The 24,610-nt window shown below is 38.7% G+C and overlaps 2 protein-coding genes across 2 annotated transcripts; one reads left to right on the plus strand and one right to left on the minus strand.

Annotated features, from left to right (window-relative positions):
- Positions 1-3,735: 3,735 nt before the first annotated feature.
- Positions 3,736-4,441, minus strand: K441DRAFT_671152 (uncharacterized protein). The gene is made up of 2 exons (XM_067650388.1): positions 3,830-4,441; positions 3,736-3,778 (listed from the first exon to the last, which is right to left on the minus strand). The coding sequence occupies exon 1, from the start codon at positions 4,177-4,179 to the stop codon at positions 3,961-3,963; it is 219 nt and encodes a 72-aa protein (XP_067496667.1). The 5' UTR covers positions 4,180-4,441; the 3' UTR covers positions 3,736-3,778; positions 3,830-3,960.
- A 2,094-nt stretch (positions 4,442-6,535) lies between these two features.
- K441DRAFT_648981 (linoleate diol synthase) lies at positions 6,536-10,126 on the plus strand. Its single transcript, XM_067646921.1, has 3 exons — positions 6,536-7,560; positions 7,619-8,185; positions 8,237-10,126. The coding sequence occupies exons 1-3, from the start codon at positions 6,683-6,685 to the stop codon at positions 9,981-9,983; spliced, it is 3,192 nt and encodes a 1,063-aa protein (XP_067496668.1). The 5' UTR covers positions 6,536-6,682; the 3' UTR covers positions 9,984-10,126.
- Positions 10,127-24,610: the final 14,484 nt, after the last annotated feature.

Here is a 24,610-nt window from a genome sequence, read left to right on the forward strand (position 1 = left end):
CAGCACGATCTCGATTATCGTCCCAAGCTCGCTTCCTCCCAAATTCGTTGGCGGCGATCTTGGCCGACCGAGACACTGGCCGATGGCTGGCTGCTGCTGAAGCGAGCCACAGTGATTCGCCCTCGCACTCTTCCATTCGGCTCCATTTGGAGAGGATCACTGAATTCTGTTGAACGGAGCAGTCAAGAAGGAGAACTCTGTCGAATTAATATAGGCTGTTGAGCCTCAATATATACAGTCAAGTCAAATGGCCAAGACACCCCTGGTCTATACCCACAAAGGAAACAGGACGACGATCGCAATTAGCGCGTCGTTCGACACATTCAGTGGTAGGAAAAAAAACTTTGGTTTTTTCGTTTCTCGCAAGAGGCTAAGGCTGATGGGGGCTCAGGGTTCTCGATCTCATTCCTTCCTGAGTTCACTCACTGTACGCATATTCATTTGCATTGCGCGTTGAGTCCTGTTTAGACTTGATCTCAAAATTTTTACAAGGAAGAGCTCAATAACTCGTTCTTGTCGGCGGAGATGAAAGTCGAGGTCACGAAGCCACTATTTGCTCTGCAGGACCGCTAGCAACTTTGAATCTTCTAACAAGCCTCTGGTACGACCATGCTCGGAACGGATAGAGCGACGCCATCATACAGCTTTTGCAGGGCGCTCGGACTGCTTAAGCTCCTATTCGACTTTCACCCTGCAATACACTAGGTTGAGTGGACTCCCGGAGGTTCCTCATTTTGGCTTTTTCTTTCAATGCCTCAGCCTACCAGGGACTATTTGAGTATGTGGGGGCCTTCAGACACCAGATTCTAAAGGTACTAGTGCTGCCAAGCTGAGTAGCGTGCGGTATAAGACTAAAGAAGCGGACGAACCTTGATATGCTAAAGAGCTTGAGAAACAAGTTCCAGCCCTTTATGCCTGCTCAAAGCTCGTCATCTCAATTAAGATGAGGCAGGCATCCGGCTTCAAACCTTCTTTCAGGAATATTTTGTGCGTTGCATCAACTCTTCTTCCAGTGGAGGCAGCCGCCTGAGCTAGACAGTGCTCATGAATATCGCTCAGTATGGCGATCGTGTAGCTTTAGCTTTCCTCCACGATGTCAACGGGCTAAAATGCATATCATACAATCATCCTGTCAATCGAACGGCTGGATATATACAGCAATCGTGACACCAAGGCTTGGATGGGCCTACAGAAGGCGCGTCTAGAGCTACTTTGTGAGATTATGATAAACGAGCAGACACGTTTCTAGTTGGAAGAGAGTTGGGATGATGTCGAGATCGAAGCCTCATCCAGCTTCTTACATAGGATGCTCTGCGTCTGTCTTCAAAGCCACTTGGCGGAATTACATGCACGCTCTCAGCCCGCCTGTGGTGACGACTGCAGCGACGAAAGTTCTCAACAGCGACGAAAGTTCTCAATCGAGCCCTCCACTCCGGGATCTGGCCTTTAATGCTCCTGAAACAAGACCTACAGTCTCCGCTAGAACTCCGACAAAAACGCCCTGGTCATTCTGGAAGACATTGTCGGCACTGATCTCGGGCTAGACTGTGGATCACTAAAGGGAATGGGTCATCATCATGCGCCCGACTGTAGAGTTTTACCGGTTCGGCAAAAGTGCTGACATCAGACGTGCTGCCTGCTGGATCATCTGGCCTTCAGGCATGAATTCAAACAAAGATACGAAATGTCCAATGCTATTCCGGTGAACATGAGAGAGCATTACCCTGATTTTAACCCGAATGGGCGTTGCGAGATTAACGGCATCTATTAATATAGAAGTTTAGCAAGAGCCAATTGGTTTTGCTACTCTCGGCCTGTCAGTGTTGTTGATGGAAGGTGTGCTGACTAAAGCGGAGACTTCGGCGTTTAAACTTTTCCTTTCGAATCACACTGTAGATTCCACATCCTGTATTTATTTGCTTCTTCCAATGGAATACCATTTCTTTCTAGCCGGGGCCTGCGGCCTCCGTGCACCTCGTCATACCGTGATAGTGAGACCAGGACTCATGTCTCGCTTTTCGGTCGAATAGCTCCACCTCTCTTAACGAACACTCGACAACTCGAGTCTCGGTGCACCGACAAGGTCACCTTAACCCACCAGTCCGCAGTTCCCCGAGCATTTTTCAACCGACTCCCTCCTCTTCTCTTCGAATACAGAGTCTCTGACACTCTTTACCAACAAACACATCTTCAGTTCTCGCCACACGCGCACATGCACGCATTTGTCGACCACTTTCTCGAAATCTTCTAAGATGTGGAGAGAAGACCGATCGGATTTTCGAAGAGACGGATAAGCTTTGAGTTTGGCTAGCGACCTGCCTTTCCGCTTAGAGTCCTCAAGAGCCTCGCGAGCTCAACTCCTGCGGCGGCACAGCGTTATGCCCCGATTATTGTGCCACACGAGGGATACGAGGGATACGAACTCGTAGTGAAGATTTTTTTTTTACGATTCTCCGAAAATTCTCGTAACAAAGGCCTTGCGAGGGCGTTCAATGGAACGCCAGAGGCTTTCTTGGGGTGATGGCGGGGTGGGAGCCTTGCATGACTCGAAAAGCGGGAGAGTTACGTGTACTGTCAGAGCCAGCTGACTGGGCCCACCCCGTCACTACTTAAGAACATGATGAGAAAGCTGGAGGTTTGGGGTGGAGTCCGCCCGACTGAGAAGTTGCGGTAGTCCTGGGGACGGGCTGGCCACGGGCAATCTTTTAATGCGAGCAGCAGACAAGCCGACTTTTCCCGGGAGTATCTGAGCTCTCAGATCTGTTGAGCTCCGTGGTGGAGCCATGCTACCCGGTGTCTCAAGCCTAAGGACTAAGACGTCAGTGGTGCGCCCCCTGCTCAAGAGGAGTATACTGAACTCTCAGAGGCGGCTGGGCGCGGTCGAAACATGCTACTCAGCATTCTTTGCGTCGGAGCATCCACAATCTCCAGGCCTTCTCGCTGGCAAGGTCACGCTCCAAATTGAAGAGCAGCTTCAAATCTGAGTAGATGGCTTAGACTTCTCGAATACCTTCGAGGGACTGGTGTCGGACGGACAAGTCACTCATAAGAACTCTGTTGATTGAAGCTGGCTCTAGAAGCTCTCTATATACATGAGGTCAGGGCAAAGGACTAACGACGACGCTGACGACGATTCTGGAGCTATTACTCAATCGCCACCAGGTCGACATTGCCACTCAGTTGGTGATAGGTAATGAATAGGTAATAGAAAATAGATAGTAAGACATACGATGGGAAGAAACAGGGTGTGAGTCATAGGGTGGTACTTGACAGTGACCTCAACGTTCGACAACTGGAGAAGTCGGAGTTGGGCTAGTATGAATCTTTTTGGGGAGGTCTTAGTGGTATACACCATCGGCTAGATGGTTCTACGTCGGTCATCGGTGGCGGCATTCCTGGAGCAGTCCAGTATCCCAGTTCATTTTGGTTATGAGGTGAATGAGTGAATCCTCGAGATGGGACGGAAAAGATAACCTCGAGAAGCTCACTTTTACCTTACCTCGCGACAGGCCAGAAGCAAAGCGCACAACAAAAATCACCACAAACAATTACAAGCCTTTCAAAACTCATGTCACATTCTTATTATCATTCTCGCCATCCTTACCATCCACATTACCACAACTCTCCGAAAAAATGCCTAGAGAGCAGGAGAGAGCCGAAGCCAGGGATAGGCAGAGCGATAAGAAAATGAGGAGGAGCAGCAGCTCATTGCAGGGGCGAGACTGCCAGAGAGAGTGAGAAGGCAGCTCCTTGAGAAGCTGTAGATACTGTCCGATGTGTATGATTTACCTGCCCTGTTATAAGAAATCCTTCTGACAGTGGGCCGCAGGGGGGTGGAGATGTTGGTGTGGGTCGAGGGGAGGGTGGGGTTTTAACCCCTTTAGTACTTTGATCAGGAGATGAAGGGGAACGGTCGGGCCCTGGTGGACACCGACCTTCCCGGCTTTGTGCTGGAGGACTTTATGCAAAGGGTGGTGTGCGCCTTGGTGGTGTTGTTGATGGCGTAGGAGAAGGAGATAATGGAGGAGGTAGATTAAGTAGCCCTGCTCCAGACGCTGTGACTATGACCGGGTTAGTAGGGGGGAGGTGGAGGGCGGTAATGTAGGCGGAGGATGGGGAGTGGGAGTATGGGCTTAGGGAGAGCGAGGACAGATACCCATTTTTAGTTTTTGAAGACATCACGGGGTCAGCATTGAGAGAGCGGCGCCCAGTGGAAGAGTTTACGTCAAGATCCAGAAGAACTTAGCAGGAGCTATATTATAAACGATAATCGATAAAAGATGACCTAGAGGCTAGATAGAAGATATAAAGCCTATTACTGTTTTGTAACCCGCCGTCCGGCGTGGTTGTAAGTATCGTGGAATGGGGTTCATTGCAGGCATAAGCCGTGTTGTCGAGGCTTGTAAATCCCCCAAGAGGAGGCACATACGATGGCGGCTAGGTAGTAAAGGTAAGACTATTCGCATACCTATATATCTCCCTGTGGTCATACTCACTGGAGAAGGCATTGGAGGTGGAGGCTGTTCACCGTAGGAATTGACTATGTTATTTAATGATGCCAGCTGAAGCCGCAGTAACGCAGACCTAAAAGAAAGTCACCCACGGAGCGTCCATGTTTCTTTAGGCAGTTCTATTGAATAAAGAGAGGAGAAGAGGAGAAGAGGTAAGATAATAATGTGGCTGAGGATGTTGTTACTAGGGTGGTTGTCAATAAGTCAATAACGCTTGAATCAATATTGATAATCTTGTCAATAATTGAACAACAGCTAAGCTACCCTAAGCTCATTATTTGCAATACTACTCCGTTTCTAATGTTTTGAACAGGGATGCACAGGATAAGTGATTTTGGCTCGATTAACCACGTAATCTTACATTTGCTAAGGTTGCCCCGTGCAGGGATTATGCATTAGCGTCTATAGTTGGGCCACCTTTTAGCGTGGTAAGACCGACCTGCATCTACACCACCTTGTCAACTCCGATTGAAAGCGCGTGTTGATCTTGGTGATCAATCAGCAGAATTTATACCTTTTGAAATAATAAGCACGGCCACTTTAATGTATTTTCACCTACTTTTGGGTACAAATGTACACATTTTGGTTAGCGTGATCAACACGCGCTTTCAACCGGATGCGCCGAGACGTGTACATGCGTGTTCTGTATGGTTGTACCGCCGACCTTTTTCCGGCGCTCTATCGGTGACCACGCTCAGCTTTCCCCTGCCCCCTTCTGTGACCACGCGGAGCTGTAAGCCCGAAATGACCATAGCGGATGTCCGGGTTTTTTTTTGCCGTTGCCTCCGTAGCGGTACCAATTTGACTACTACTTTGTCTAGCCAATCATGTTACACTACTCAAGCCTTAAATTCCAACAATGCCATCAAGATGAGACTAATAAGACAGAACGAACAACATGATGGTGTATTACAATCACCTATCTGACATGCTCGAAATAAGTCTGTGATTCTATGGCTCTCTTCTAGAGAGTAGAGGTTAGTTTGTATTCTGAATGAAGACACTGTTTACCCTCTACAGTGATGTGCACGACCAGCTTCCACCCCCCCCTCTGGCGAGGGCTCCAAAATTTTAAATTCGGTACGCGCATCCAATCTCGCCTGGTTGCCACCAACTGTACATAGTAATTGTAGCGAAGCCGCATGCTTGGCTGCAAGAACTTTGGTTCTGCAGTGTCGTGATCTTCGTCAATANCGTAGGTTTCCACCCGTACGACATTGCCAAATTTCATCGGCAATTGCGGAGACGGCTTTGTATTCGCGTTTTGGCGGAGGCATAAGCAAAAGAGGAAGCGTACGTTAAGGAAACATATGTCGGGGGAGCGTCGTCAAGCAAGTTCTAAATTTGATTCTCCCGGCCAACCAGAATAATTCTCCATGGCAACCAAAATGGTCCTTGCATATAGCCACAACCGTTCGCTACAATTACTGGCGAGATTGGATGCGCGTACCGAATTTAAAATTTTGGAGCACTCGCTAAAGGGGGGGGTGGAAGCTGGTCGTGCACATCACTGTACCTACTCTCTAGCCAGGCACCTGAAACCTCGCGTGACTCAATCTATCAACACCACCCCCTACCAATCACTGGCATCTGCACGAAACCCTTTCCGTCCCAGGCCGCCGATCACGAGCGAGACCGGCGGCGAATACATCAATTTAAGGTTATGATCCGCAGCCAGGATGAAGCTGGAAGCAATTCTACCCGATGGCGCTAGTGCGCATAGGTGGATTATTGTGTTTATCTCAAAAGAGCTACACCACTGCAAGCCGCTTCGGAGGTGGTCAATCCGCAAGCCAGAAAGGATTAACGCGAGAGCTAAACATTAGCATGAATATACGCACTTCGACCACTTCCGCTCTCCATAGCATGACACCACTGCAGTGCAAGTTGCAACAATAATGCAGTGACTGGGTTGTGATTGGCCTCTATTGAGATATCCACTCTGATAAGAAGACACGCAAATGCAAGCAAGCGAGATTTCTATGCATGCCTCATGTGCCGGCTCCTCACCTTGACTTTAGATTCTCCAGCTCTCAATTAATTTCCTACCTCGATTTCCTATTTTTCCCCCTTTCCTTCCCTCTTTCTTTTCATTTCCATCTCAATGCTTTGAGCGAAGTCCATTTTCTCCCAAGTTTAACTCTTCACTCGAGTTACACATAAACATTGCAATGGCACTAAGTCAGCTTAAGTCCTTCGGGATTATCAGACGAAAACCCACTAGTGCACCCGATGGTCAGACGGACATCGAAGCCGCTGGAGGCAAAGTATCACAGAAGACATCCGTCGCTCATGACCTCGCTCACCTCAATCTGGAAGACAAAAAAAAAATCGTACAGGCAGTCACTACTCTCGCATCGGGAAAGCCTTTAAACGACAAAGATCTTTTGCTCGAACATGGCGTCGCGATGCTTCAATCCTTGCCAACTAACAGCGGGCTGAGTGAGACGGTTTCTAATGATTTCATTGGCATGTTGTGGCATGATCTACCTCACCCTCCAGCAACAAAGGCTGGCCCCGCAGCTAGGTATAGAGAGAATGATGGCAGCGGCAACAATCCATGGGTCCCTGAGATGGGCAGGGCAGGATCTTCATATTCCCGCAGCGTTCCTCCCACCAAACCCAAAGGTCCAAATCTCCCAGATCCAGAACTTGTCTTCGACAAGCTTCTCAAACGAACTGGTCCTTTCCGCCAGCACCCTTCAGGGCTGAACCGACTTTTCTTCTCCTTTGCTACAGTCGTTATCCACGAATGCTTCCAGACGTCTCGAACAGACCCATGGATCAACGAGACTTCCAGTTATGTGGACCTGAGCACGCTCTATGGAAACACCGAAAAGGAGCAAAAGCGAGTGAGGACGTACCAGGATGGAAGGATCTTCCCGGACTCGGTGGCTTCTGAGAGAATCATGGTGATGCCGCCTGGTGTGGTTGCGGTTTTACTGATGTTCTCAAGAAACCACAATTCCATCGCCGAGAATCTGTTGACGGTTAATGAACAGGGGAAATACAGACCTTGGGAGAGCCTCGGCGAGGAGGAAAAAACTTGGTGAGCTTCTTAGGATTACCACTCTTTCTTGCTCGAGTTGTTTATCTGATGTCTATAGGCAAGACGAAGACATTTTCCAGCTCTCTCGAAATATCAATGTTGGCTTCTTTGCTTCCGTGGTGCTGCACGACTATGTTGCAGCCATTCTCAACACTCCACGAGCCAATTCAACGTGGTCACTTGACCTTGGTGCCGAAATCAAGCAGCTTGGAAAACGAATCGAGCGAGGAACTGGCAATGTTGTTTCCGTTGAATTCGCTGTCCTCTACCACTGGCATGCTGCTCTCAGCGCTGCTGATGACAAATGGATGGAGAATATTTTGAGGGCGACACTGCCTGAACTCAAATCGGTTGATGACATGACAGTCGAGATGTACAAGAAAGCCACGATGGTCTATGGGCACAAGCTAATGGATACTCCACCCAAAGAATGGACATTTGGAGGTCTCAAACGAGGATCGGATGGAAGGTTCAGTGATGTCGACCTTGCGGAGATCATTAAGGATTGTATCGAAGAGCCAGCACATGCATTTGGAGCGCATGGAACTCCAGTCAGTCTGAAAGTTATTGATATCATGGGTCAGCTGCAAGCCAGGGATGTGTTCAACGTTTGCACCATGAATGAGTGAGTGTCATTCTTTTCTCATCCACCTCGGTCGCTAACCTTTCGCTTTAGATTCCGCAAATACCTCAACTTGCAACCCTACAATAGTTTCGAAGATTGGAATCCAGACAAAGAAACTGCCAGAGCTGCCGAGCTCCTTTATGGTCACATCGATAATCTTGAACTGTATCCGGGTCTCATGGCCGAAGTGACCAAACCAGCTATGTCTGGAAGTGGTTTATGCCCTGGCCAAACAACAGGACGAGGTATTCTCGATGATGCAGTCGCTCTTGTCCGTGGAGATCGATTCCTCAGCTACGATTTCAACAGTACCACTCTAACCAACTGGGGATTCGCCAAACTCGGCTCTCTTCCTCCCGGTGCATACGGCGGCATGTTGCCTCATCTGCTCTTCAATGGGCTTCCAGGAGCTTGGACAGGCACATCTACATATGCACTACTCCCATTCTATACTCCCACAGCAGTCGAGGGAATCTTGAAGCAGAACAAAGCGATCCAGCTCTACGACCTCGAGCGACCAGCAAGCGACATGGAAATAATTGGCATCCACACTCACGAAGGCTGCAAAAAGGCTTTCGAAGACCGCGAAAACTTCCGTGTCATGTACCAAAAAGCCATCCGGGACTGCACTGACGGCCACGACTTCATAATCGGCTGGGACGACGTCGCACGGCACGATCCCCGTTCCAAGCTCTTGCACAAAGTGTTCTTTGAAGACGGGTTCGAAGCAAATGTAACGCAGTTCTTCCGCACCAACGTCGCGAAACTCATCAAGGACCATTCCCTGAATTACTCTAACAGCATTAGACGCTCAATCGATATAGTCCGGGACGTCACGAACGTCACCCCGATTCTCTGGCTCGCACAGCGTTTCGCCATCCCGCTCAAGACTGCCGAGACACCTCACGGACTGGTCTCAGTGCCGGAATTATTCATGATCTACCTCATTCTCTTCATGTACCAATCCTTTAACATCATCCCTGCAAACGAATGGACTTTGCGAGACGGTGCACGAAAAGCCGCTCCTGTGCTCCGGCAGATTTTCGAAGCGCATCTTAAGACTCAACAAGGCATCATAGAAAACATCGTGGACTGGTTAGCCAAGGGCTCAGCATTCTCCGTCAGTCCTGAGGCCGATCGCATCTACCACGCTCTCAACGCGTCGAAACTCCCGACTGGAGATCTAGTAGGAGACTGTATCGGTATGGGCGCCCCTGTTGCCGGGAACCTGACACAGCAGGCTTCCTTGCTTATAGACTTGTACCTTAGTGAGGGCTATGAGGAGTACAAGGCGAGGATTGTGGAGCTTGCTCATTTGGATGACGAGGCTTCCGAGAGGGAATTACAAGGTTTCGTGTTCGAGGGCATGCGTCACGCGGGCGTTGTCCCGGGCCTTCCACGCGTAGCAGTAAAAGACATAACTTTCACCGACGGAGCCCGTGGTCCCATCTCCATCAAAGCCGGACACACCGTTCTTATTGCTACCTCAGTCGCCGCCATGGATCCAGTTCAATTCCCCAACCCGGAAAAACTTAATCCGCATCGGCCGTTTAAGGATTATATTCTGCTTGGGAACGGAATGCATTACTGCTTTGGGGCGAGGCTTGTTGGGTGTAGCTTGGCTGCTACGTTGAAAGAGGTGTTTAAGTTGAAGAATGTTAGGAGAGCGAATGGGAAGCAAGGGCATTTTAGCAGAGTTGAGGAGGAGTTTGCGGGAGTTAGGATGAGGAAGTATTTGGATGCTAATGCGAATGAGAGTCCGATTCCTACGACGCTTACGTTGGAATATGATGAATAGATGGTGGACAGGAGAATGCTTAGTACGTACGAGGAGTGGGTAAGTAGCTAGAAAAATGAATAAAATGCATTATGCGTGGTTCTAAGCCGGGATATTGGAAGGCGATATAGTGGATATGCAGTATAATAAGTGAAATAATCAACAGATACTAATAGTTTAAAACATCTTATGCCACGCGTTAAGTCTATAATAGCGGTAAGTAAAACGGAAATAAGTAATCTATATAAAATCTTTTTAGATATTTTTCTTTAAGTATAATAGAGGGACGCCTTTATTACTAGTAGGCGTTACAATATATATAATATTCCCTATTATAGTATTCGTAAAAGTTCTTTAGGCTAGGTAGATATAATCTTAGAAGCCTTAAGCCGTAATATTACCCCATTCTTACTTATTCTAAAAGAGTAAAGGCTCTTTCTTAATACCTATAAAGTAAGCCTAAATTATTATATAAGGTATATTACAAAGTCTTAGCCAAAGGCAGTAAGGGTAAAATCATTTAAAAGGCCGTTAAGTTATAAAGACGTGCTAGTAGCCGCCACGGTACATTATAGATTCGTCCGTCTATATAATCTTAAACTAGTTTTTAATTATGTATAAGCTTACCCGATAGCGAATACAAGTCGCTCTTAGCGCTACCTTTAGGTAAGCTACGGCTTTAGGTAAGCGACGCATTATTAAAAGCCCTCCTTTTTAAATATTTAGATAATTATAGAGTTAGAGGTATAGAGTCCTATTTTAGAAGAGAGTTTAGTATAGGTAGTAGTACGAGCCTAGTTATAAGATTTAATAAAGTCAACTAAGCGCCGGCGTATAGGCGTGTTAAATTAAGGCGATTTGTAAAGCCACTATATTACAGAATTAATAACTTATTATAAATAGTGTATATAGTTAACAGAGGCTCTTATAGAGTAGTCACAATAGTAGTAAAAGGTATAAAGAGAATGTTTTGGAAGGCCTTAATTACGCATTATATTTTATATAGTACAGAGCCATATCTGCGAAGATTACGCGCCCGTACAAGTAGGCTCCTCCAATACTTATTAATATGGCGGTAGTATCACTTAGTTCTCTTATCTTCGCGCTATAACTCTTTTTAAGCTTCATGTAAAGTATTCTAAAGGAGTTAGTTACAAGCTTAACACTCTTAGCAATTGGGTGTTAAGGAAGAAGAGCCTAAAGAAGAGTATATAAATTAGGGTTAAAAGAGACTAATTTTAGTATAAAAGGTTAATTTTATTATACTTAAGTTAGGAGCAATATACCATTCTTTTATACTACTATAAGCTCGCCATACCTACTAAAAAGTTATCTTTCTTACCTAATTGCTCACCTAATTACCTATCCTAATTATTACCTGCTCTCTACTATTTTATATATAACCCCTTAAAGAGGCGTATAAGCCTTCGTTAATAAGGGAAGCGTATTAGTATTACGAATATTGTTTAATAATATAAAATTAAAAAGTGCCCTATTATAACTCTACTGGGTAGGCACCTAATTATTAATTCTTTAGCTCTATAATTATAAGGTAAGGTTAAGCTCAGTATAACAGAACCTTATAGCAAGAACTATAGTAGGCTCGTTATTAGGCTAGGTGTGTAGGTAATATAAGTATAAAAGTTAACAACGTAATAATAACTGGTNGAGTGGTTGCCTAACAGATTAACTCTAATTATATTCTGAGAATTACTATAAGGAAGGAACTATCTAGGTAGGGATTAAGGGTCCTTAAATACACAACCGTACTTCTATAAAATCCTTCTTGTATATAATATACGTATACTCTATTTACTCTATTATAGATTATATAGATCCTACAAATTATATAGATTACGTTATATAACCTTAGTTACTATTCCTTATTATATAGCTCTATTAGCTCTATCCTAAACTATACCTAAATTAACTAACTAGCTTCTTTCGACTCTTCTTTAAGTAGTTATAACATTATACTTAAAGCGTCCGTAATACTATCTCCCTCCTCTCTATCTTCGTCCTTAAAGATTTAAAATATCTTTAAGTTATTTACTAGAGGTATAATATCCATCTAATTAATTTGGTTAATATTGTTACTTATTATACCTAAAGTAATTTCCTCTTTTTTAACTGCTTGTCGTGTTCGCACTGTTGCGGTAATATTATCTCTTAGTGAGATTATACTATCTCTATGTTCTTGCTGTTTAAAAGAGGGGTTAGTCTATATTACGTTAGCGAGTCCATCTTTATAATAACCGTCCTTTTACTTAGAGTGCACTAAAGTAAATATTTATTCGTCCTATAATATTTACTTTGTCTTTAATACTAAATATACGCGACCTATTACTCTTAATAGTTGTCTAGTTCCCTAATTAATTTATTTTAGGGTCTTATATTTAATCTGCTACTGCGTAGCTAGATAATAAACTATCTGTTACTTTAGTAGAACTATACTGTTCTTATAATATAGAGCGGGAGGCTGCTAAAGCTTAGTAAAGAGCCCTTAACTCTCGCCTAGCTGCGTCCGCTTAATTAATCTATCTTAAGAAGGTTTGTAAAAAGGTTTGTTTTAAGGAGTAGAAACTTATAAAATAGGGTTTATAGAAACTTAGTAATAAAAGAATGGATTCTCTTTTAACCAAAAAGGAAATAGATTTAAGTAGCTTGGCAACTGCTCTTCTTAGGTCCCCCTTAGGTAACTTATTCTTTAGCGATTCTTTTTTATTACTGCTACCTAACCTAATTTCTTCCAATACTCCTATACCTTTTCTATAGCGTTTTTTAAATTCTCTAGTAGTTCCTAGGTAGTTTTAGTATAGCTTATCTACTTTACCTTATACCATATTTTATTGTTAATGTCCTTATAACTAACGATCTTTAAAACTTACTATTTGTCTTTTTTTTATCCTCTATATATATCTACTTTATAAACCGGTGGCTTAATATTCCTATATACTGGCTCTAGCATTACAATATACTATATAGGGTAGATCTTTATTTTAGCTAGTAGGTTTAACTTAAATATAACTAATAAAATCCTTTATATAATTTTAAAAGGTCCTAGTTTAATATAGTTTAACTTCTTACTTAGTCGTTAACTCTTAAAATTTTTATATAGTAGCTATACTTTATCTTCCTCCTTAAGATCTAGTCCCTTAGATCTCTTATTATTATAGTACTTTTTCATTCTCTCTTATACTCTTTTCGCTAATTCTATAAGGTCTATATAAAGATTTATTAACGTCTTTATTCTTTCTTTAGCTATACTACTTATTTTCTTTACTTATTATAGTAATAACGATATCCTTAGCTTATATCTGTAATTTGCCTTAAATAGTAATATGCCTATTCTTTCTTAAGGTGTTATATTATATATAAACTGTATAACTAGTAATAGCGATACCTAATTATTCTATGCGTAATTAATATAATGCCTTAGATACTATTCTAGTGTCTAATTTAATCTTTTTATTTAACCGTCTATCTGCGGATAATATGCGGTAGAAGTTACTGCTCTAACTCCTTATTCCGCTAAGAATACCTCCTAAAATGCTACTATAAATCTTAGATCTTTATCTAATATAATTTTACTTAGTGCTCTATATCTTATAAACACTTCTTTAATATAGATTTTAGCGACATCTTCTGCTAATATCTCTTCTGTATATGCTATAAAGTATCCCCACTTTATAAGCTTATCTACTATTACTAAGATCGCGTTATAATCTTATCCAATAATAGGATCTTTTAACTTTAGTAATTTAATAATAAAGTCCTATAATATAACCTCCTCTAGTCTCTCTAGTATTTTAATAGGTTGTAGCCCTCCGTATAGCTTATGCCTCGTTAGTTTATTTCTTTAATAATCTAAATATTCTTTTATAACCTTTCGCGCTAAGCCTTAAATTTCGTTAATAATATACTCCTCTTAGAGTCTTAATACTAAGCCCGTGGCTCTATTATGTCCTTAAGTTAATCCCTTATAGAATTCTTCTATAAATTGCTCTGCTATGCTTTTTAGGATATACTTCGCTTCTTGATTTTTGTATATATCCGTTTATAGATCTTCTAGCTATGCTTTTAGAATTCTTTATACCTAAAAGCTTTCTAGTAACTTATAAACTCTATTTAGTTCTTCTTAAGTTACTATAATCTTTAGATAATTATACCTAATTAACCCATCTATATCTTTTCGCAGTAAAGCCCCTAATAGCTTCTTATTGTTTTATAGTTCAGCTTTTTAACTTAGAGTATCTGCTCGCGTATTATCTATACCCTTAGTATACTAAATCTTAAAATAGTATTCTAGAAGTATCTCTGCCCATCTAACCTATCTTTAGTTAAGTTCCTTTATTATTAGGAATCCTATTAGGTTTTTATAATCCGTCTTAACTATAAATAGCTCTTCTATACCTTATAAGAATGCTCTTTATTTCTTTAGTACTATAACTATACCTAATAACTCCTTATTGTAGATGTTATAGTTTAACTCTAGTAGTGTTATCTTCTGACTGTAGTATACTACTGGGTGCTATCCATCTTAATATTTCTATATAAAGTATGCCCCTAATATAAAGTCTAATATATCTATTTCTATAACCGTCTCTAGTCCTAGTTAATAGATCTTAAGAACTAGCTCCTGGGTAAACAACCTTTTAACTTCTTTAAATAATTTCCACTATTCCTCTCCCTATGCCTATAGTTCTCCTTTCTTTATTAATCGCGTAAATAGTTTAATATCCTTTAACTATTACGCTATAAACCTTCTGCAGTAATTGCAAAACCCTAAAAACAACCTTAACTATATAACGTTCTCTAGTTCTTGCCAATTCACTATAGCCTTAATCTTCTTTAGATCTATACTAAGTTGGCCTAATTTAATAATAAATCTAATAAAATCGGTCTTTCTAGTAAAGAACTCGCATTTCTTAATTGCTACTAGTATTTATTCTTCTTATAGTCTCTTTAAGACCCATTTAACGTGTTCTCCGTATTCTTCCTTAGTTATTAAGTAAATAATAATATTGTTAAGATATGCTATAATAAATTTATCTAAGTGTTCTCCTAATATATTGTTAATACGCTTTTAGAATATTACTAGTGCGTTTATAAGCCTAAATTGCATAACTAATGGTTTATATAGTCCTTCCTTTAACCTAAAGGCTGCCTTCTATTTATCGCCTTCCTTAATCCGGATTTAATAGTACGCCTATCTTAGATCTACCTTTATAAAGATTTACGCGTTACCTATCCTATCTTAAATTTCGCTAATTAAGGGTAAAGGATACCTATCCTTCCTAGTAATGCTGTTTAACTATCTATAGTCAATACACAGCCTTAGCTTGCTATTCTTCTTTAGTATAAATAGTACTAGATAACCCGCTAATAACTGCGATAGTCTAATATATCCCTTTTATAAGTTTTCCTAAATAAACTCTTTTAATACTCTACCTTCTTCTTCAGTAAGCTTATAGATTGGAAAGAACCTTAGACTTATTCCTAGTTCTAACTCTATTTTATAGTCCCATACTATATACTCTAACAGCTTTTTACTTTCTAGTAACTATAGTTTCTTGCCATACTTATAGTATCTCTTCGGTATATAACTTAAGCCTCACTCAGTCTCTTTATATATTGCTTTAACTTAGTACTATACTAACTTAGCTTATTATTACACTTTATGGCGTTAAATATCCCTAATATTAACCTAACCCGTAATCTAATCAATCTTTAGATTATATTCCTATAACTAAGGCATTCCTAGTACTGCCTTATTATTCCCCAATAGTAATATATTAAAAGACATCTCGATTTATCTCCCTTTAATAGTTAACTAAATAGGTCCTGTTTTAAGATTAATAATACCTCCTCTATAGGCTATTAGATCTCCTAAAATTATTACTAATAGGTAAGGGTGCTCCTTTTTCCTATATAGTAACCCTATTCTTTTAACTGCTGCTAATAAGATATGGTTCCTTATTGCTCCACTATCTATTAATGCTTCGAACTACTAATCTTGCCATTTAATTTATAAATTTAGGTGTTGTCCTTAAATTCCTTTAAGGGTCTAAGGCTCTACTACTAGCTCCCTTTAGTCCTATAGGCCTCTACTTTTCCTAACTATTGGCTGCTTAATTCTGTTTATACTTAGTCCAACTTAGGCTAATACTTAGTTCGCTTTTTATCTTTAATATACTATAGACACGTGTTCTTTAGGTATTCCTACTACTATTATCCATTTAGGTATTTTTCCGTAAGGAATCTTCCTGGCTAAAGTATTAAGTCCCCTTAGCTTTGTACTTCTACTGGGTGCCAACTATATATATACTTAGCGTTTTAATATTTCGCCTTATCTAATAACTAATACATTCTTGCTGGGTATTTCTAATATTTATCTTTAGGTGCTCTATATATGTTATATATATTATCTACGTACGCAATCTATACTAATATATAATATACTTAGTGTTTTAGGTCAACTCTTGGCTCGTTTTTATCCTTAAGTTTAAACCTCTCTTGTGTTAATCTAAGCGTTATAACTTTATTCGCAGGTACTATAATTTGCCTCTTGCTTCTCCAGTCCTCTAATCACTCCTTTAGATCCTTTAATATAACTTATAGCCTTTTCCGTAATTAGGTAGTTTTAGATAACTTTTTCATCCAACTACATATAGAAATCTTCCCACTCGTCATTGTGCCTTTGCCTATACCACTTTTAGTACAGCTACTAGAGTGTATACGGCGTATCCGTAAGGAAGTATCTTCTTATTACTATATTGTAACAGCCCTTTATATATCGTTCTTTGAACCTAGTTAGAATCCCTAAATCCTCTTCTTATTCTAGTTTAGTAAGCCACTTAGCTCTTAGTATGCCTACTTTAAGCCTATTAGTAATCCTTTATATAAGTACTCTGTCCCTTATACAACCTAATATACTAGATCTTTTATCTAGTTTTTAATCTTACTATAAGGCTATTCTTGCTCTAAATTCCTCTATATAGTTTCTTTCTTTTTGCGTCTTATAAGTGGATCCTTAAAGTTCTCTTACTTTTTAATCTTAGTATTAACTTTTTAATCTTTAGGCCGAACACTGCGTTCTCCTAGTAAGTCTTCTAGGTCTATATACTTGTCTCCTAGTTTAACTACTATTTATACTACAGATTCTCTAATCTATAAAGAAGCTCCTTACCTCTTACTTATGGGTTCCCTTATTTATACTTTAAATCTTTAGTCCCTTAGATTCTTTAATCCTAAGCTTACTTCTAATTTAAGCTTAGCTCCTACCTTAGTCTAACTAGGCTTAGGTGTTCTTATCTCGTCTTAAGAGTCTTATGCCTGTAGGAAACTCTATCCCGAGCTTATTTATATATCTTTAAACTAAGCTACTACTCTGCTCTATTAGTTATCGTCCATTATAGGTCCTTAAGCTTGCCTTATCTTATCTTAAGAATCTTAGTCGTCTCTTATCTTATTTTAAGAATCTTAGTCGTCTCTTATCTTATCTTAAGAATCTTAAGCCTTTAGCCTTTTGCCTTTATCGAGTGCCAAAGTGGTTCGCTGTCCTACTTCTCTTATATCTTATAAAGCAATAAACATCGTATCTAGTGGGGTTTTAATCCCTACTAATGTTCCCTATTCTGTAGTGGGATTATCCTTTACCTCTAGTATAACATCTCCAATAGCTACGTGTTCCTAGTAAACCGCTTCTATTACCTTATTATTACGAAATGTTTCGCCTTTATTAAATTTATTGTCCTTAATATCTAATCTACAAACTGGTTTATTAGTTTCTTTACACTCTATAGATTTTAGCTCCTATAACTAATAGCTTACGCCATACTTAGCGTCTTTATAAATTTGGTATATGTTATTATAATAAAACGCGAAACTTCTAATTAAATACTCTTTTGTTCCTTATAGTACACTATTATCCCTCTATACGTATGTGTCTCCTACTATTAGTCTGGTTCCCTTTATTATATAGTAACTTTAACTATCTTTGCAATCCCTTGCAAAGTAACCCTATTTCCTACAATTTATATAAGCTCCGTCTTTAAACTATTAACTTTGCTATAAAGTCCGCCTAAACGTCTTCTACTACTAAGATCCCTAGTTTAGCCTCTGCTCCTTAGTCCTATAATTACTAGATCCTTAACCTCTAGGTTTCTATAGTTTCTTACTCTATCTCTTATAGGCTTCTTTAGTACTACTTAGGTCCATTAGCTCTACGCCATACTATAGTTTCTAATTTAGCTTTGGTTATTACGTACTCTACGCCTTATATAACTATAGAACTTTGTCCTAACCTCTCTTAGTTTATTCCCTTTGGTAGATCTAATTATTAATCTTAATCGCCTAATCTATTAGTTCCCTTAGGGTATCCGCATCTTCTATTAGGATGATCGCGTCCTAGGCTTTAGCCTTAAGTCCCTATTTATACTATGCCATAAGCGCCCTATTATTCCACTCTACTTGCGTTACCAGCGTCTAAAACTGCGTTATATATTTAATTACTAAAGTTCGTTACGTAATGTCTTGGAGTTTTCTTTCCGCCGTAGTTACTGCCTTTAGGTCTTTAAACATTTATATAAGTTGTTCCATAAATCTATTCTAGCTTAAGAATATAAACCGTACCTCTTAGTTTGTAGTTGTTATTCCATTTACCTGGATTTCTATAAGGTAAGGCTTAAACTATTTAAGTGCTCTTCCTGTTAAGAACAATCCTATATACGCTATTTGATCTATAGGTATTGCCAGCTTGGCTCCTTTCTACGCGACTTTAAAGTGCATTTATATAAGGAATCCCTTAAGCTTTAATCTTTCTCCTAAGAATCTTTTGATTGATTGTAACTTAACCTTTACTACGCCTATCCTGTTAATCCTAGTTTTAAGTACTACATTATTTTCTATTAACTAGTTAACTATCTCTTGTAGTTATCCGACTGTTATAGGTTACTGTGAGTTAGTATTTGCTATACTGGTATTACCTAACCTTAAAGTAGTTACCGCCGTCAATGGCGTCGTGGTGGCTGCTTTTAGTGGCATGTTGTTTAACTTTCTATACTTTAATACTATAACTAGGTAGTAATTGTGTAACGGAACCTTATAGCAAGAACTACGGTAGGCTCGTTATTGGGCTAGGTGTATAAGTGATGCAAGTATAAAAGTTAACAACGTAATAATAACTAGTGGAGTAGTTGCCTAACAGATTAACTCTAATTATATTCTAAGAATTACTATAAGGAAGGAACTATTTAGGTAGGGACTAAGGGTCCTTAAATACACAACCGTACTCCTATAAAATCCTTCTTATACATAATATACGTATACTCTATCTGCTCTATTACGGATTATATAAATCCTATAGATTATATAAATTACGTTACGTGACCTTAGTTACTATTCCTTATTATATAGCTCTATCGGCTCCATCCTAAACCATGCCTAAATTAACTAACTAGCTTCTTCTAACTCTTCTCTAAGTAGTTATAACATTGTACTTAAAGCGTCCGTAATACTTAGATCCCTAGAACTTAGTTACCTCCTAAACTTAGTTACCCCACTAAATCGGCTACACTACTTTAGAAGCTATTTACACTTAATAAAATTTAATTAATTATTTACCCTTATATACTATTTAGTATATTAGCTTCGGGCTTTCTATCTAGCGTATTTTAAAGCTTTAATTTTAGCCCCTTTACTCTTATTTTGGCCTTTTTCCTCTGCCTCTACTATAGCTTATTAATTAAATATATATATTTTAGTATTATATTTAGATCTACCGTTATCTATTTATATAATTTTAGACTTTTAAGGCCTTTAAGTTATAATTATAAGCTATATATTTAAGCGCGTATATATATATAGCCTTTATAATAACTATTAGTTACATAAGGTAATATTACATAGCTATAGTTTGTAGATAGTATAATAATAATTGTTCTCCTTAAATAAGGGAGGGCGAGGAGCTTAAGGCTCCTCGCTACGCTACTGCCGCGGCAATACGTAACGGCAACTTGCTATATATAACGGCAATATACCTTATATAGTAAGTACTTGCCTTTATTCCTAACACTAGCAACTTTTTTTTTATAGTTGCTATCTATATATATATACCGCTTAACTAGCCAAACAAATATTAACCCTTTTTACTTACTATTGCCATTGTAATATAAGTCTCGCTATCCCAAAATTTGCCTCTTAACATATAGTGCTTTCTTACTTATAAGTTATGGGTAGGTATCTTGTTAGTAAGGCCGCTAAGGCGCTAGTAGTAAGCGAGCTAATAGCAATTTTCTATCCTAGGGATAGAAAATCCTAATTAGCTGGTTTAAGTTAGGGTTTATAGAATATTATACTCCTACTCCCTTTTAACTTAACCTTTAACTTATACGCGTAGAGTATTTATATTAATAAACGTCTCTAGTACCTTGTTTAGGTTCGCCTTCGTTATTATATTTACTAGATTATTTTAGCTATTAATCTATTAAATTTTAAAGAGTTTTTAACGCTTATAGGATTGCTAAAGTGCTATAATATTAATTATAAGGCGCTTCTCCTTTATAGTACCAAGCTTAACTAAATACTTATAGAGGGAATATAAGTCGGTGTATACGATTATAGGGATAATAGGAAGTTTAAGTCGATCTATAATTATCTTTAGGGTAGTTCCAATTGCAATTATTATATTAATTCCACTAACTATTCTATATATCTCTAATATTAGAACGCTTTAAGTAATATACTTACTTTTAGTTAAGCTCTAATAGATAAGGTTACCGTAGATTATAAAGTCATTCTCTCTAGTAGATTTATTCGCGATAATAATCTTATATCCTAACTAGGAGCTAAAATCTTTATTATTTATAAACGATCTATTAATAAATATAAAGAGCTTAGTAGTAGGAAGATTAATAAGTATATAGAGTAATCCCTAATTAAGATAGTTTATTTACTAGAAAAGACGCTTATTTAGGGCAAGGATATTATCCTTAGTTAGTTCCTAGTATTAAGCCGTAATAGAGAGATTAAATAAAGCCTTAGGTTAATAGATAGAAGTAATATAAGCTCCGTAAGCACGTTGCTCTATATATTCTTGCCTTAGAGAATTAACGTTAATAATATTAATCTTTTTACCTTAACCCTTCTAGCGTAAAGCAATAGAATCCTTGTTTAGGGAGAGGATATATCTATTAAAGAGTAATAGTATTGTTAAATTAAGCTTTTCTTTTAGCTTTACTATAAGATTTGCCTTTACTAGCTTATCTTCTTTAAGAGCTAAGAATTGGTCATCTCCTAAGATAATTATATTATTAGTTTATATACCAATAATTCTAAATAGAGTTTCTGTAGTTGTAATAAGGAAGTAGGGATTAAATATAGATATAGTTATTAAAAGCTTCTCTTTATGGTGCTTACTATAGGTAGCTTACTAATAAATTCCTACCTCTATAATTCCGTATAATGGCTTAAGCATAACCATAATGATATCTTTAGGATATTAGTAGCGAATTTACTCTAAAAGGTATGCTAATATTAAGCGCTAAAGGTGCGTCTTTAATTGGGTGTAGGCCTAGGTAATATCTTATAAATAAACCGCTATTTTATTCTTTATTAAGGAGGGAGCTAATACACTAATAATTTATTAACTAGCTTATTAAATTATAGGAGATTATATAAGAATTATTTCCTTACTATTATTATTATAACCTTAGATAATAAGCCTTAATTTTTTAAATAGGGCGTTAGTAGCCTTGCCCTTAATCTTATTAACTATCCTTAACTTAAAGATACGAACTTTATTAAACTTAGTAGGGTTATACTTCTTAAATTTAAAGACTCCTCTTATAATAAGACTGTTAATCTCCTGCTTATCGGATGCTTAAAAAGGAGCTCCTAGGGTTATAATACGACCTTCCTTTTAAAGCTATTTTGCGAGCTTAAAGTTAGCCTTTTCTTTAGCTATTATAAAGGCCATTAATAACTTAACTTTATTCTTAATGGCGGCAACAAATTATTCTTTAAAATTAATAAGGTATTAGCGATTTTGTAATCCCTTTAGGCGACCTCTACCGTGTTATAGTTATAGCGCATCTACTATAATTATATTGGGATTATAGTCGCCTTCTAAAGTATATTAATTGTAGTTCTCCTCTAAAGCATCTTCTAGGGCATCCTATAAAGGCTTAGAATTATTATCTTTATAGTAAGGCTTAATAACAGTTAAATGGAATTAAGTAGGTCTGTAAGGCATCTAAATAGTATAAGTTTAACTATTAATTATAATGAGTTAGTGTGGGCCTAACTATCCTCCCCTTTTATGCTATATATGTACTTTAGACTAAAGTGGTAGATTAAACGTAATTAAGGTATTTGGGCCATTTCTTATTCCTAGTACGTTATTAACCTAATATATAGCGTAGAGACATTACACCTCCTTTATTACCTTGTAAATAGCCTTAGCTTATTATATAATAAAAGGAGATAGTAGAGAATTATTAGTTATTTAAGGGTAGGCGCTAAAGACTAGTAATATAGATATAAGTCTATCTAGGCCAGCGGAATTATTAATAGCTTTAATAGCTATTTATAAGGTAAGTTCTTTACTAGCATCCTTTAGTTTTAAAGAAATAATCTTATATACGCGGCGTAATGGCGTATAATATCGCTTTACTTTTTTAATACTATTATATACCTTAACGGGGACTTCCTTAACCTTAATTGCTATTACCTTTATCTATTATCGGAACTCTATAGATAAGAAGTTCTTTCCTATATTATAGATAATTTAATTAGGGGGTCCTAAATAGATATTAATCTAGTATAACTAAAGGGTATTTTATGCGTTTCTAGCTAATATATCTTTTAAAAAACGCGCGGCTTAGAAAGAGGTTAAAAAGTTAATAACTTAAAGCACTAGCTTGCCGCTAAGATATATAACGTTAATAATAATATAAAAGTTAAAGTTGTAGTTATCCTTAAAAGTAAACTTAAATTAGCCAGGGGACTTCTAGTTTATTTAGTAGTAATAGTAGTACTTTATAAGATACTTAATTGCCTTAACCTTAACTTTATAGCCTACTTATTAAAGAACCCTAAGTAATTAATAAATAGATAAGTGGCCAAAACGACGATGTAGTTAGCGTAATTCTAACTTAGTTAAGTGGCTTTAAGCAATACTCTTTTCTAGTTAATAAAGGAGCAACTAGGGGTAACCCTATTTGCGTATAATAGGCACCTAATTATCTCCCTAAATAAGTGTTAGGTGAAACCTAAGTAGATAGTTATATAGCCGCAAGGTACGGGCGACCCTAGGGCAACCTAGGGGTGACTTGCCCGTAAGGCACGTGCTCTATACATGCCTAGGGAAAACCCTTCCTACCTTATATATANACTCCTCCTTTTCCCTTAAGGATTCGTCTCTGTCTATACAATATACCCATTATTCTATTATTGGACTTCCTATTTACATTCTTACCTTATATTTAAATCCTTCCCAATTCCCTTAGGAGGATAGCCGGTTTAATTTTTCTATAATGCCTCCGAAAAGAAAACCGACGCCTACACCCAACAGTAATACGCTGGCGATACAACTGTAGAACGCCTTAGGATTTAGTGCAGATAAAACCGCTAAAAGTACACTAGTAGCATCTAAGCCATTTTCTAAATCTTAAAATGATTAGATATCTACAAATGCTAGAGATAAGTTTGACTTATATACCTAGGCTTAACAGGAGCTTAGTAAGGTTACTAGCGTCCTACCTAATACCGCTAATATAAAGGAGCTAGATAAGCTGGCTAAGAAAATAGCTAACTTACGGAGCATTATTAATTTAATAAAGCCCTCTTATTACCTCTCTAGTAAAGAGTATAAGTTACATGGCGAACGCATACGCCGAATAAATCTTAACGCCCTAGTTAAGAAGTCACTACCTAATATTAGCGGCACTACTTAACAGTATTTTAACCGGTGGATTGCCGCAGTTAAGAACCGATTTAAGGTTAATAACGCTAACTATAACTATAAGCGACGTACGCGCTAGGCCATTAAAGGTCTTATAAAAGAGAAGACAATCGCCTAACTAGTTTATTGCCGGTTAGGCACTAAGGATAAGGGTCCTTTACTATAGGATGAATTTAAGACTATAGTCTAAGACTAGATCAGGAACCCTATAGTAAGACGCTTTAATAACACTATAACGTACTATATAGCTGTTATAAAGGAGAACTAGAGGTTTAACGTCTTTCTAGCCTATATATATAGCTTAGAGGACCTCTTCTTATATACCCCTTTTGTCAATCCTAAATAATAGGTAGACTTTTAGTTCTTACGTCTCCCAGCCCACCTATAAGTAGAGCTCTTCCGCCAGAACTTCGCCCAACGGGTAAGAACCGCTAAAGACCTCTTTAACAAAATCCGCTATATAGAGCAATTGCTTGATACCACAAAGCTTATAGAAGATCGCGTAAGCGGTAGCGGCAAATTATCGCGTATGAAGCGCGGTCGCAGCATAGGCTCTATAGACTTAGGCTTAGGGAACAGAACCTAAAAAGGGCAACGCTTTTTTAAGCAAACTCCTAGGGAGACTACTTAAAAGCTAGATAGCTTAGGGGACCCCCCAAACACTAGTACTACGTAGGCAAGTTAA

This window comes from Cenococcum geophilum (genome assembly GCF_001692895.1).
Source record: "Cenococcum geophilum 1.58 unplaced genomic scaffold K441scaffold_91, whole genome shotgun sequence".
NCBI classification, from domain to species: domain Eukaryota; kingdom Fungi; phylum Ascomycota; class Dothideomycetes; order Gloniales; family Gloniaceae; genus Cenococcum; species Cenococcum geophilum.

Bases quoted from the DNA above. Each gene is read 5' to 3' on its own strand.
- K441DRAFT_671152 (XM_067650388.1), bottom strand. From the start codon at position 4,179: ATGTCTTCAAAAACTAAAAATGGGTATCTGTCCTCGCTCTCCCTAAGC.
- K441DRAFT_648981 (XM_067646921.1), top strand. From the start codon at position 6,683: ATGGCACTAAGTCAGCTTAAGTCCTTCGGGATTATCAGACGAAAACCC. The intron at 7,561-7,618 runs GTGAGCTTCTTA...TGATGTCTATAG, and splicing joins GGCGAGGAGGAAAAAACTTG to GCAAGACGAAGACATTTTCC. The intron at 8,186-8,236 runs GTGAGTGTCATT...CTTTCGCTTTAG, and splicing joins AACGTTTGCACCATGAATGA to ATTCCGCAAATACCTCAACT.